The sequence below is a fragment of the Misgurnus anguillicaudatus genome, chromosome 15 (genome assembly GCF_027580225.2).
Source record: "Misgurnus anguillicaudatus chromosome 15, ASM2758022v2, whole genome shotgun sequence".
In the NCBI taxonomy this organism is placed as follows: Eukaryota; Metazoa; Chordata; class Actinopteri; order Cypriniformes; family Cobitidae; genus Misgurnus; species Misgurnus anguillicaudatus.
In genome coordinates, this window is record NC_073351.2 from 11,375,660 (window position 1) to 11,391,517 (window position 15,858).

Genomic DNA, 15,858 nt, shown 5'->3' on the forward strand with positions numbered 1-15,858 from the left:
GCATACACAGTACATAGTGCTTTATATCTGTGTGCAAACAAACGGCCATTTCTGTAGCATCATTCACCTGGTTGGTGCGTCCCACTGTCAGCTGCCTATCATTACGCATTATTGGCTGCGCGCTACATTCCCACTGGCCAAAGGCTGGCCAGAATGTCCAGAGCACAACAAAATTGTAAAAAAAATAAGACAATACTGGGTGATTTTCACGAAAGCCAGCTTAGAAGGTGTCCACCATCAATTTTTTTTGCACATATAAGATTAAAGGTGCAGTGTGTAATTTTAGAAGGATCTCTTGACAGAAATGCAAAATAATATACAAAACTATATTATCAGGGGTGTATAAAGACCTTTCATAATGAACCGTTATGTTTTTATTTCTTTAGAATGAGACGTTTTTATCTACATACACCGAGCGTCCCTTTGCATGGAAATCGCCATTTTGTGCCACCATGTTTCTACAGAAGCTCTTAACGGACAAACTTTTTTATTAAGTTGTCTCCAATCATGACATGTTTGTCCTGTGGTGACTACCGTAGCTTCTCTATGCATTTCAAAAGCGAGGGGTGAGCTGTGAACTGAGCTGTTGGTTGCAATTTGGAACCTCACACTAGATGCCGCTAAAATTTACACACTGCACCTTTAAGGTCTGAACTTATTATAACCATTATTTTTAGAGGATTTAAAAAATATTTCCAATATAATTATTTACATTTTTTAGATTATCATTATACATATCATTATCGCAACATGATATTAAATTAAATATATGCATTTACAAACTCATGTTTCGGTAATGAGAACTAAAAAGGTACTATGACAAACAAAATTTTTACTTTTATCTGGAGAGAAAAATAAGAACTGCATACCTGGTAGCCTTCTTGAGTGTCACAGTCAATTATGTCCCTTCCAACTAATTTTTTGGAAAATGTTAGTTCCTTGAGGGCTTAAACAATGAATAAAAATTGTTGTGGAGGATGAGAAAATTGGTCTTGGACACATTTATATTTCTTATTATTGTCTCTACATTTTCATGACACCTCATAAGTCTAATTTCGCGAGAATCACCCACCTGTGTTTCTGTAGACACAAACACTAATATGTTCTTGTAGTGCATCACAACAAATGATTGATCTGCAATCTTGCATATTCCACCTTGAAGTAATATAAGAAATAATGCACGAAATAGAGCCGCTTGAGATGGTTAGAGACAGGAAGTACGTGGTATTGACAAGAATTTATTACCTTTCAGTCTCAAAGACACTAGTTTCCTCTAACAAATCACTAATCCGAGTCTTACCTCAGAGAGTGCTGGGACGTCAATACCTTTAATGACATCAGTCCGATCAAAAGAAGTGTGTTAAGAAAATGTGCAAGTCACAGATCGGTGTGTGTATTCCAATAATCTCCAGACCTCATTACTTGTAAATCTAATCAACCCTACAGGCCATCATATAAGGACTTACTAATCGATTCACATCAGTGTTTTACCTACAAAGACATTGAGCGCTGCAAGTGCTCATTTAAATGGGAATGTGAGGATGTGTTTGAGAGAAGGACTCCAGATAAAGTGTTGTTTTTAAAGCTGAAAAATTTATTAAAGAAAAGTTTCAGTTAGACCTTGAGTGATTATTACACTGCTAAAGGCTGGGATTTAATTAAATAAGTATTCACGCTCTGTGTGCAGGTTCATGCAGGTTCATTTAAAAGTAACATGCAAACATTTACACCATTTATGCAGAGACTTTTATTCAATGCATTCTGGATTTTTACCTTTTTGCTGATTGTCGTGCAGATTAAACCCCACAATGCACTATGGAAAATGTTTTTGTGGTATCACATGCTTTTAGTAGGGGTGCAATTGTAGTAAACCCTTCATTGGTTTGTATTTCAGGGAAGTGACAAATTAGTTTTTTGTGGATTTTAATGCACATCATTGACAAGCACACATACCATACATTTGCATAATTGTTATGAAAGTTAAGACAGAATGGACCTGAAAATGTCAAATGGTGTAACCGGCAATTGCGCCAAAGAATGAGAAATATTAAATATTTATCCACCTCATAGCATTTTTTGAAGCGTAATCATCATCAAAAAAAAAAAAAAAATCACACTAAAATAAATTTCATTTAAATTTCATATTTCTAAATGTCAATTTTAATGCGTTTTTGTAATAGTTGTCCTGACATATGCTGAAAACAGCTCTGTTTTCTAAATCTTTGACAAATGATGTAAAAAGTTATGTAAAAAAATAGTGCTGGGCAAAGATTAATCGCGATTAATCGCATACAAAATAAAAGTGATTTTTTGCATAATATATGTGCGTGTACTGTGTCTAATTATTGTGTATATTTAACCACACACACATTCATATATTCATTTCAGAATTGTTTTACTTATATATAATTTTTTTACATTTATTTTTAATATGGAATATATACAAATATAAATAAATATATATAAACATGTAAATGTTTCCGTAATACATACATGAATGTGTGTGTACTTATTTATACATAATAATTACACACAGCACATACTCATATATTATGCCAAAAATCACTTTTAATCTTATTAATCTTTGCCCAGCACTAAAAAAAATCATATTACACTAAACTAGATGATTATATTTTATTCCACTTTTTTATGAATATATTTATATTTTCTTAAAAAAAAAAATAGTTACACCAATTGACACAGACCAGTTACACCACATTGACATTTTTGCAATTATCCCCCAAATGTTTTTTTAAAAAAAAATAAACCAGAAATTGTAGACTTTTTTGTATGCAAGTAATCTGTAAATTTATTTTGAAATTTTAACCCTTTAACATTCAATTGAATCATATGGACACAAAATAATTAACGTCAAGTCATTGACCCAATAACCACCAGTATCCATAACACCATCTATGCTGTTCACTTTAGCGGGATCGGATTGGAAACAAAATGAAATGCTTGCTGGTTTGTACATCATTCATGTGGTTATTATTATTATTGGTCAAAATAATCACAATAGGCAATTTGACAAAGTCATACAGCCATAATTTCTCTACAGATTTTGATATTTTTTATTACCCTGCTTGTAAGAGGTTCATAGCTTTTCCCACAGGTCTGTTTGCGGGATTATTGGTCAGCGGGTCTCTTTATCTGCATGTAACCACATGCGCGTGTGTAATTGTTTGTGCTGCTGGTGTTTCCTGTCTGTGTGTGTGTGTTTCCAGGCAGCGTGGCTCCCCACTGCGTGAGTGTGTTTGTGTCTGCAGGTTCATTATTAAATCACTGGAAACACAACCAACGGCAGTAAAAGAAATACTGCAGCAACCTACGAGCGCCCTCTGCTGGTGAACATCAAAGCAAGGGCAAAAATCCCCCTCTCATAAACAAAAGCACTGGACTTTGTGCCCCACACTCACATGGGCAAAGCACATAAACACCAGCATGTTTTACTTACCAATAGGGATATATTAAATGAGGTATTCATGACTTTGTATTATGTGAATGTCGCATGCCCTTTCCTTCATTCTTCCATCTGTATTTCTCTGTCCAGTGCGAATGCTGCTGGGAGTCAAAATGACCTGGAAAAAGATACAGAACGTGAAGTCGGTCCATCGCTGCGGAGAGACAGAGAAAGAGAGAAAGATAAAGAGAGGGATAGAGAAAGGCCTCGTAGGAAGGACACGCATGACCATGGCGAGTTTATCTGTCTGTTCTGTATCAATAAGCAATAGAAGAGGTGGAGGTGTTTACTCATACAGTATATAACATTTAATCTCAGCTGATGTTTGATATGTATCCGCTGTAGGAGGCAGGTTAAACGGTCACTCACGGCCGGAGCGCAGGCCAGACGTCGCTGGTTACGAGAGCTCCTCAACACTGATGAGCAGTGAGCTGGACACAACCAGTTTCTTTGACTCTGAGGAGGATGACTCCGCTAGCAGGTCAATTTCAGTTTGAATATATCAGATTGTGCTGCATTTTGAATCTCTGCGGTTGTATAGTTTTCTATTTTCTTGTTTTGAAATGAGTTTTTTGTGAAACAAAATTTGATGTATTATATAGACACAACGTTCTTAATTAATATAATTAATTTGAAAATGTGCATCATTCGACTGTCATACATAAAATGTAAAAACGTGTTAGATTAGAATGGCTCGCATTTACATATCAGTGCTTTGGGTTGGGATTCTTCAAAATCAGCCCAGATTTTATAACCTGGGCTGCGTTCCCCGAAACCTTCTTAGCTCTACGTCGTTCTTAAGTTGTACCTTAAGCTGTACCTTATCGTTAATACGGGTTTCCCGAAACGTTCTTAGTTACGTATCACTTCTGTAAGTCGTTCGTTCGGAAGGTTGGTCTGAAGCACTCTTAGCTATACCTTATCCCACTTGACTCCGCTAGGGGCCATGACTGTGATAAAAGCTTGTGTAGATTGCAGTCTATATAACTAAATATCTGTAAAAAAAAAAAGTTGAAGTACACTCCATGTTAAATTATGCATTTTTTTTTTATTTAAAGAATAAAATATTCACATAATTAGACATTATTACACTGATGGTTGTTAGATTTTTTTTTTCAAAGGAACATCAGCTTCGAACTATTATTACAGGCTTAAGAAACGATTAAAAAAGAGTTTGGGTGGAGGAGTTGGTAAAACTATGGCAGGCAGCTACACAGCGAATCTTACTAGTTCATTTGTGCATTTCAAATCCGTTAAATCTTTAGTTTACCGGCTATTTTAGCTGCAATAAAACAAATCAAGTAAAATCGCAGACCACGGGAGCACATTCATCACGAAATCATAATTGTTGATTTTCCTAAATATTATTATTGATGTTAAGTCAACTTTGCATCAAAGTTTTTTAATGTTTTCTAACTTTGAGGCAGCTGCATGCCATATTCTTTATAAACACTCAAAAGAAAATGCTCCACTTGATTATTGCTTGTTTAAGGTCAACAAATTTTCCACATTAAAACTAATCAAAGCTAAAACCTAAAACAATCATAATATATATTTATACATCATATAATATATATTTTTATGTTATTTTTAAGGTAAACAGACAGGCGCGGCTCCAGAAATGCGTCCATTAAGCATTATCCGCATTGTAAACGCGCTGCTTGCGCAGTGTCCAAGCACATAAACGCGTGAACTAATGAACAACAATTTGTTTTTATATAATTTAAGTGTAATGCCAAGCCAGGTGACTTCCACGACCCACCTTATTCCCCTGTGCAACGCATTTATTGGGAACCCCTAATATAAATTATCCTTTAAAGTGAAGGAATAATGGATGCATTGGAGCAGTTTATGCATTATACTTTTGGACATGAAGTTGCGAGTTTTGCATGGGTTTGATATAAAATAAAATATACAAGGTTTATATTTAGTTGTTTGCAATTTGAAATATTTTTACCAGATATTCCTAATAAATGTAACTTGAACTATTTCTGAAATGTTTCTTTAACAAATAACACCGCTCTCTCATAACGCAGGGAAGTACCTATTACATAAAGTGAACAATTGATTGTCGAGCAATCGATATCAACCTATTCAGCACCATCGCCATGGACAGCACCTGGTAACGTCGTACGTAAGAAAGTATACCTTAAGAAACCCGCTAAGGTACAGTTCGGGAAACACGCCTAGAAAAGGTAAACCTGTAGTTGGGGTTTAGCTTGGGAGTCTTCGTAGCGCGCTAAGAGAGAACGTTATCGTGAAACGCAGCCCAGATTATTTTTTATTATTATTGAGTCCTTAAATGGTTTGAACATACAAAATTGTTAATGAAATGATAAAGTACTCAGATTATTATTACAGATAATTGAATTTTATTAAAGTCCCTTTAGGGAAATTGCGTCACTAGGCTAGGTGGCCATTTTTGCAACACCTCCAGGGAGTTATTTTTGTCATGCAAGACTAAAGTCCTATCTACTTGAAACACAGATATCTCAAAAATCTGGTGCTAAAATCACAATTAAACCTGACATCAACTGTACCATAACTTTTGTTTCGTAAGCTCAAATCTCACTAAAAACTTTTAATCAAGGTTGCCTCTGCGCATGTGTTTTATTGTTCTAGATGCATAATAATTCATCTTAATCAGTTCGCCACCATGTTGATTTCAAACTGAGGCTGTGCGGAATGGACATTTAGAGCGTGTGCTTTAAACCTATTGTTTTTATAAAGATGCTGGTCATACAGCCATCAAAAGAAGGAAAATACATCATTTTACAAATTTCCACAGGACAAAGAAACTCAGAAAACGTGGATTAGAAGAGACATATGAACTAATATGAGTTGAGAATAATGTACATAATATCTGTTTTGGATATTAGCTTGTTGGCTGATCGCTAATATCTCATGTTGTGTTAAGCATGTTTTCTTTTCTTCAAAATAGGGGTCTCCAACCTTTTTCTGAGCAAGGGCTACCACAATGGAAAAAACTATTTGGAAGGCTACTTTTTTGATATAGTCTACTCAAAACCTTTTTGTTTTATCATTGTATAAATTGTTAACATATATAAAAGAAGCCAAGCTAATATAAAAAATATGAAATAAATAAATATTGTGGGCACCATGTTGGAGACCACTGCCTTAAAACACTAATATAGTGCAACAATACAATATTTCATTACAACAATTAAGTATACATCTCCAGTTTGTGTAATATATGAAGAGTTTGTTTCCAAAACGAGATAACTCCATTTTTTTATCAATACATTATGTTATCATTTATTGTTTTATTGTGCTACTTAGCTGTATTTTTTGGTTATGAAGGCTTAAATCAAAACAAACCAACTGCAGTTTGATTGATATTTACTGGAATGCGCAGTCAAAAAATGAGATTTTTGACAAATTAAATCTCATTTTGGAAACAAACTTAATTTGAAGAGTTTGGTTCCAAAACGCAATAAATCCATTTTGACTAATTTTAGTAAAAATGTGTTTTCTATACCAAGAAAGTGACAAGATGAAAACCACTATTTTCTGTTACAAACTTTCACATAGCATCTTTAGGTTATAAAAACATAAAAAATAAAATCCATAATTTGATTTTCAAAGATTTATTATAAAAACTGATTCTTTTTTCTGCAAAATGCAATAAATCCATGACAATTTTTCAAAATGCTATAAATCTATTAAATCAATGTATAAATGTGCATTCATCTTTGTCATGTTATATTCATTTAGTTGACTAGTGGTATACACTGATTAAGAAATAAACATTAAAGGCATTATTCAAAACACTTACTTTGTCATATTAAGAACACTGTCATTGCTGCTGTCATCCTTGGGACGTTATCGCTGAACTTTTTCGACAGCTCTAAAATGTTTTGGTCCTGCTCAATTTTCGTTGACTTTGAGTAAAATAATGTAAAGTTTTTCATAAGATCTCCTGGGGTCAATGTGTTTGCATGACAGAAGCTTGATGCTGTCGTGTCAGAACAAGTAACAGTCGAAATTTTTCCTTCGCCCGAGTGCGTCTCATGTAAATTATTCGATTTTGATGGCTTACATTTCTTTCTCGCCACAGAAAACCACCACAGGTTTATCAACGCCATCAAAATTACTATTTTGTTTTTGCTTGTTGATCACGAAGTACAAAGTAGATGAGGAAAACGTTGTTTACAATGCGTGGAATGGTGCTCTGTGATTTGTTGAGCGGATTTATTGCATTCTGCAGAAAAGGAGGAGTGGCGTTTATTGTGTTTTGGATAAAAGGGAGAAAGGATGACAAAATAACACGGCGGATATCGGATATCGTAAAATGAAGAATTTACTTTTTAAAACTATTTTTTTAAAATGGCGTTTATCGTGTTTTGGAATCAAACTCTTCATATATTTTCTTTGTTATGTTTTTTTCAAGACATGAACATTGACTTAATAATGTGTGATTGACTTAATAACAAGCTATTTACATGATAGTTCATTGTGCATGTATTGTTAAAGGGTAAAACCTCATATGAACCTCAAAGTTGTGTACAAATGTTATTTAGTTAGAAATTAAACGGTGCTTCAGTTGATTTTGGTAAGAACGTACTGGGAAAACGTTTTTAACGTATTCATGCCTTGCATTTTTTGTCTGTATGAATTGGAGATGTGTACTTCATAGGACTATATTAGTATTTTAAAGAAAAGTAAGGATGCTTACAACATTAAAATGAATGATTAGCCAATAGGCTAATAACAAAACATGTTTCATGTACACAATGCACTGCTCTTATTTCATTTCATTTTATCAATACATGATTTCTGAGGCGTATAGGAGTGCTCAATCTTATTATGTCCAGTATCTTTGAATCATTCAGTTTCTACTCTTATAAATTATTCAGTAACTTTGTCTGCACTGATAATCAAGTACATTTTTAGCTTTTGCAAAGAGGTTAACCAATCAAAACAGAAGTTATTTACATAAAGAAATCTTAAAGGTACAGGTGCAAAAACATCTTGGGGTCAGAAAGAGAGCGGGAAGATTGATAAAAAAAAAACCCCGACAGAAGTACAACTTCCCTTGTGCAAGGAAAATACGTAAAAGGGGCAGAAATATTCATGCCACAATAAAATATGATATATGTCCTCTCATATACACAAACCAGCACACCCAAATCACATGCTCTGGAAAGCCAACACAAAGCATGCATTTCCATTATATCATTGCCCTACGCCAGTACTAAGGAGGACTGGCCCATTAGTGTCACATGACTCTCAGATCCAATAAGAGCTGAATGGACACTAATGTGAATTGTATGGTGTTTTAAGTACCTAATGTCATCTGTGATGTCACAGGTTTAGCGGCTCTACGGAGCAGAGCACATCATCACGTCTGATCAGACGCCATCGACGCCGTAGACGGAAACCCAAAGCATCCAAGATGGATAGGGTGAGATTACTGCGCTTAATGCACATGTGTCTTTAGTCAGTGTTGTGTATTTAAATGTGTCTCCATTTCTTTCACTCTTCAGTCCTCGTCGTTCAGCAGTATAACTGACTCCACCATGTCTCTGAACATCATAACTGTCACATTAAACATGGGTGAGTATGTCTTTAATTGGAGCTAATTAAACATGTGTTCCTATATGAAATTGACTCTATTTTCTTTTCATATAGAGAAGTATAATTTCCTGGGCATTAGTATAGTTGGGCAGAGTAATGAGAGGGGTGATGGAGGCATTTACATTGGCTCCATCATGAAGGGTGGCGCAGTAGCCTCAGATGGGCGCATTGAACCTGGCGACATGCTTTTGCAGGTTTGTTTAAATTATAACATAACAAAATATTCCTGGTCTGTTATTTGTCTTGTCTAAGAGAGCTGCTCTGGTGTTGTAGGTGAACGACATCAATTTCGAGAATATGAGTAATGACGATGCAGTAAGGGTGCTGAGAGAAATAGTCCATAAACCCGGGTAAGAGGATGTGACAGTCGGATTTAAATGCTGTGCGAACTTACAATCAACTTTTTTCTTGAGGTTCCCATGCGTGCGCTTGTGTTTACAGCCCCATCACGCTGACTGTTGCAAAATGTTGGGATCCGAACCCTCGTAGCTGTTTCACCCTCCCACGAAGTAAGTGCACACTGGCATAATCCCAAAATGAAAGTTGCATCCACTCGTACTTCCATAATGTCTGTGAAATAGTCATTTAATCCTAAAAATGAATAGTAGACGTTCCTCCCTTATTTTTGTTCAGGTGAGCCGATCCGTCCCATAGACCCTGCTGCCTGGGTGTCTCACACAGCTGCTATGACAGGAACGTACCCAGTGTACGGTATGAGCCCTTCCATGAGCACAATCACCTCCACCAGCTCCTCCATCACAAGCTCCATTCCAGAGACTGAGCGTAAGTGTTTTACACTCCCACCCTTCCCATAATCCACCTCCGCTGCGCCCGCTGTCTTCCTGTTGCTGAGGAGGACCTCATCTGCCAGTCCACTGCTTATTGTGTTTTTAATCGTAGCCATTAACAACCCATATTAGTAATAAGTATGACATGCACTGAATTTTCAGTACAGTAAACATCCCAGATGGGTTGATAATGGCTATACCATCTTATTGTTCTCATAGAGCTCAAGCTAGTATGTGGACTGCTGTGCACCTTCTCACCGTTCATGACTTTTGCAGGGTTTGAGGAATTCCACCTGTCCATCCATAGTGACATGGCAGCCATAGCCAAAGCCATGGCGTCACCGGAGTCGGGACTGGAGGTACGAGACAGAATGTGGCTGAAGATCACCATCCCCAATGCTTTCATAGGTAAAACTGCACCCTCACTTAGACACCTTTTCGGAAATCATGTCTGCTAGAGGATATATTTTGTTTAAAACATGATGCTTTGTCCTCCTCAGGTTCAGATGTGGTAGATTGGCTGTATCATCGCGTGGAGGGCTTCACTGACCGACGGGAAGCGCGCAAATACGCCAGCAACCTGCTGAAGGCGGGTTACATCCGCCATACAGTTAACAAAATCACCTTCTCTGAACAGTGCTATTACATCTTTGGTGATCTCTGTGGCAGTACGTTTTAAACGTTTAATATCTCCCCACTTTTCTTACTTAGTCACTCAGTGTAAAATAAATTTCCCTCTCGTATGTTCCTCTGTCTTAGATATGGCCGGTCTCGCCTTGCATGACCATGACGGTTCTAGTGGGGCGTCTGACCAGGACACGCTTGCTCCGTTGCCACACCCTGGGGTAGCGCCCTGGCCTCTGTCTTTCCCTTATCAGTACCCCATCCCTCATCCGTACAATCCCAACCCTGTGCACGATCCCACCTCCAGCTTTATCGCAGGGGCAGGCAGTGCTGGCAGCCCACACAGTGAAGGTGAGACTGCTTGAGTCTTCGGCACGAATAACATGACCCTCAGGGGTCCCTCAGGCGATATATCTGGTATTTTCGAATAAAAAGTGTTCCAATGATCATGAAAAACCTGGAAAAATATGTTGAATCTTTAAAAGTCGAGTAAAAATTTTAGCTATGCGTAACTCTACTAGACTTCAAGGGCTAAAATTATTCAAAGAGATTGCTTTTTCGGACTTTATTTACTTTTTATAACTTTATTGTAATATATTTTTTTAGGGCTGTCAAAAGATTAATCATGATTAATCGCATACAAAATAAAAGTTTTTGCTAGGGCTGGGAAAAGATTAATCACGATTAATCACATACAAAATAAAAGTGATTTTTTGACTTTATTTACTTTTTATAACTTTATTGTAATATATATTTTTTAGGGCTGTCAAAAGATTAATCATGATTAATCGCATACAAAAGAAAAGTTTTTGCTAGGGCTGGGAAAAGATTAATCGCGATTAATCGCATATAAAATAAAAGTGATTTTTGGCATAATATACAAATATATCAAAATATATATAAATATATGTGTAAATGTTTCTTAAATACAAACATTAATGTGTCTGTATTTATATATATATAAAAAAATTACACACAGTGCACACACATAAATTATGCAAAAAAATAGGGCTGGGAAAAGATTAATCGCATAAAAAATTATTTTTTTTCATAATATATGGGTGTGCTGTGTGTAATTATTATGTACATATAAATACACACACATTCATGTATGTATTTAAGAAAACATTTACATGTGTATATATATTTACTTATATTTTTATATATTATATATACATTTAAAAAAATTAAATATATATATATAAAAAATCTGACATGAATATATGTATGTGTGTGTGGTTAAATATACACAATAATTACACACAGTACACACACAAATATTATGCAAAAAAAACTTTTCTTTTGTATGCGATTAATCGTGATTAATTTTTTTTACTTTATGTGTGTGCACTGTGTGTAATTATTTTATATATATAAGTACAGAAACATTAATGTTTGTATTTAAGAAACATTTACACGTATATTTACATATATTTTGATATATTTGATATTATAAATATAAATAAAAAAATATACCTAAATAAAACTTTTCTTATATTCATACATGTATGTGTGTATTTATATATACATAATATATAAACAGAGACACACACACACACACACACACACACACACACACACACACACACACACACACACACACACACACACACACACACACATATATATATATATATATATATACATATATATATTATGCAAACACAAACTTTTATTTTGTATGTGATTAATCACGATAAATTTTTTGACAGCCCTAATTTTTTTATTTAATGTTTTTAGAGCTCTTGTGCCTTTATTTGGACAGTATAGTAAAGAGTCGTCGGGTCACAGTGGTGCTATATGTCGGCACACTAACCACCGGGCTTTGGGCACTGACTATTTTATAAATTCTTATCCTTATAACAAATGACTTATTAATAAGCAAACACATGTTCATGCAAAAAAGTTGTTTTACTTTGTCTGTTTTACTTACAGGCAGTCATAGCAGTGGTTCGAATCGCAGCGGAAGCAAAAACGACACAAACACAGCGGCTGGAGTCCAAGAGTCCGGAGCCAGATCGGGAAGTGGAAGCGAGTCTGAAAAAAGAGACAAGGCTCCGAGCGAGCGCTCCGCAGTGGCCGCTAGCGAACACAGCATACGTAGCACACACACCATCCGGAGCGTTCACAGTGCCCACTCTCACCTGGTGTGTGGGCCGCCCGGCCTCCCACCCCAGCCACAGACACCCGTAGCGACGGCACCGGGCTCACCTCCTGGGCGAGACTTGTCCTCAGTGCCCCCTGAACTCACAGCCTCACGCCAGTCTTTCCGCATGGCCATGGGAAACCCCAGTGAGTTCTTCGTTGATGTCATGTGATCTCAACCCGTGCCGGACTCGCACACTGTGAAATAAAGAACAAAAGATCAGTGGAAGATAAGAGTATTTTAAAGACACAAGATGGTAAAGAGCGTACATCCTGTTTTCCCTCCTGTGTCCTGTGGCTTGTAGTTTCTTCAGTGAAGAAGACTGGAACAGATGGAACGCCCATACAGTATATCCCATGATGCTCTCTGAGACATGTGATGCTCAAGAGTGAAAGCTTTTTGGGGTTTTGTGTACTTTTTATGCATTTTCACAATTTGTTAACCTCAAGCTAAACCCCATTTAGTTCAAAGATGAGAGAATAACCAAGAGAGGAAGTGAAAGCATACGATTTGGGATGGTGTGATTTCTTAATCTTCTCCACATGACTCATCTTTTGCTTTTTAAAGGATGTACCTAAATAATTTTCGATGATTAAAAAAGACAAGCTATCAATAGATAGAATTTTACATTTATGTGTTTTATATTTATGTCTGATGTTTTATTATTTCTGCTAACAGTTATGGGAAGTGAGTGAGAGATGAAGAGTCGACCTTGCTCTTTAAATCGAAATTAATTTATTCAATATGATACAGGATGTTCAAATTGAAGACAACATGAGGTGATTCAACTCATTTTACTTTAGTTATGTTACACATTACCATGCAAAACGCAACTGTACAAGAAAACATTTACTTGGATATAAAAAGTGGACGTCAGATGCCAAAATGGAGCCAGACCTAAATATGGGTTTGCCCAATACATCCTAAAACCCAGAAACCACCCACTTTTAAATAGTTAAGCAAGTTTAGCCCAAAATTTAGCACTGGCATTAAATTATTTCATTAACTAACTGCAAGATTGTAGAAATAACATGCAGTGATACAGAATGTTGTCTTAAAATAGCATCTTTCATTGTGAGATGTCTAGTTGTGTCCTGTTATTCATTATAATACTGCATTACCCCTGCTGTAGTTCAGTAAGGGGTTTGAAATGGATCTGGAATTTTTTTATATTTATGATCCAGCACGCACACGCCTGAATATGATGCACTATAATGTCATTCACTCTCTCACTCGTCCCAGAACAACACAGTACTTATTATGTTAATGTTTTGTCGTTAACTATCAGCACTCTGTATACTTTGCAGTCGGTTTATTTCTATGTAAACCTTTCTTATTATCTCGGATACATTTATCACATTTTTAATTACTGGAAACAGATTAACAGTGTTAAATGGTTCAATTTAATACTCAGTGTACACTGTTTTATGATGAAACAAATTGTTTTATTTATAAATATAGTTTATTGCCTAAAAATGAATCAATGGTTTTTGGATTGTTGTCGTGAAAAAACACAACAAGGCCTTTGTTCAACACAAAATGCTGTGCAGTTGATAAACACAAGATGCTTAGTTAGTAGTTATAATAATGTATATATAATAATGTCAGCTATTTACAAAACATTTCAGATTTTGCCTGAAGGTGCCCTTCTTTATTGCCTAAACATGCATATTGGTATTGGCTCATATATAAAATCATTGCTGTGGGTGGTGTGTGCCTGCTAATTTGTATAGAAAGTGATAGATCCAACTATTGAGATGACTTGCAGATCTTATAGATACAGTTTCGCAGGATCAATCTACATCAGGAAATTACTAAATCTGTAGGCTGCTCAAATATAACATATCGGGGCAGTTTCCCGGACAGGGATTAGACTAGTTCAAGACAAAAAATAAATGTAAGAGCTGTCCAAACTAAAAACAATTTGCACTGACATATCTTAAAATACATCAGTGCCCTTTGTTTTACCTCAAAATGCACACAAGTAATGTTTTTAGTAAGGCATGTTTGTTGGTTAAAACTAGTTATATTTCCTAATTAAACTAAAGTCTAGTCCTGGCTTAAACTAATCCCAGTCCGGGTAACCACTCCTACATGTTGCAAGTTAATACTTCAACCACGATGGCAGATACGGCGGGAAAGGGAAGAACAGCAGGCAGGACCCATAAAATATATTTTGAAATATAGTTTAAAACATGCAAAAAATATATGTGCTAAAATATATTTTGAAATATGTTTACAAAAATGTTTTTACCAATATATTTTTGGCCATTTTTGTATATTTTGAAATATATTTAAAAAATAAAATTATTTTAAAGCATTTATATTCACGTCACATTGAAAGAAAAACTTTAAACATAACAGGTTTAAAAATATTAAAATTAAATACAATTTTATACATACTTATATTTTATATTTATTCTTTATACGTTTTATACAAACTTTTATATTTTGTCCAGGAAAATGTGTATTTTTTGCCTTATGGGTTGTTAAATTAAAAATGTATTTATTGCACCTAAAATACATTTTGAAATATATGTTCATATAAATTCAAAAATATATTTAATTAATCTTTACTTTCTACTAAATGTATTTAGCATATTTAAAACATATTTTTATTTTTTTGCCATATGGGGAGACAAAGTCATGTAAATATAATAAAGTTTACTGAATAATCTTAGTTGCATTCTCGATGGTCTGTCAGACTAACTTCATCTAACTAGAAGATTAAGGAGGTGTCTGAGACAGTGGAAATGTAATGTTTCACAACATGCTCGTGACGTTAATAAAAACCTTGAGATCATGAAGACCATTGGAGACTCACATCAGCATTAAAAGACAATACAGAATGTAAGATAAAAAAACACTCAAGGGTGGTTTCCCAGACAGAGATTAGTTTAAGACAGGACTAGGCTTTAGTTTAATTAGGAAATATAACTAGTTTTAACAAACATGCCTTACTAACATTACTTTTGTGCATTTTGAGGCAAAACAAAGGGCCCTGATGCATGTCAGTGGCAATGCAAGTTGTTTTCAGTTTGGACAGGTCTTACATTTATTTTGGTCTAGGACTAGTCTAAACCCCATCTGGGAAACCACCCCTAAGAAAACTGTGGAATAGAATAACTAGATATTATGAAATTAATATATAAAAGAATAATACAAATAAGAATTAAAATTAATGATAAAATAAACGAATTATATAATTGAATTAATGATAAATTAAATAGTGTAATAAA

At 35.2% G+C, this 15,858-nt stretch overlaps 1 protein-coding gene across 1 annotated transcript in view; it reads left to right on the forward strand.

Moving 5' to 3' along the window:
* Window positions 1-14,099, forward strand: part of dvl3b (dishevelled segment polarity protein 3b) — a 31,739-nt gene extending 17,640 nt beyond the window's left edge. Inside the window, exons 4-15 of the mRNA XM_055174259.2 lie at window positions 3,554-3,696; window positions 3,809-3,944; window positions 8,795-8,888; window positions 8,971-9,040; window positions 9,116-9,255; window positions 9,335-9,411; window positions 9,503-9,570; window positions 9,695-9,844; window positions 10,126-10,257; window positions 10,350-10,517; window positions 10,609-10,824; window positions 12,409-14,099. Coding sequence (XP_055030234.1) covers window positions 3,554-3,696; window positions 3,809-3,944; window positions 8,795-8,888; window positions 8,971-9,040; window positions 9,116-9,255; window positions 9,335-9,411; window positions 9,503-9,570; window positions 9,695-9,844; window positions 10,126-10,257; window positions 10,350-10,517; window positions 10,609-10,824; window positions 12,409-12,791 — 1,777 coding nt within the window. The 3' untranslated portion in view covers window positions 12,792-14,099. The remainder of the gene's footprint in view (window positions 1-3,553; window positions 3,697-3,808; window positions 3,945-8,794; window positions 8,889-8,970; window positions 9,041-9,115; window positions 9,256-9,334; window positions 9,412-9,502; window positions 9,571-9,694; window positions 9,845-10,125; window positions 10,258-10,349; window positions 10,518-10,608; window positions 10,825-12,408) is intronic.
* The last annotated feature ends 1,759 nt before the right edge of the window (window positions 14,100-15,858 follow it).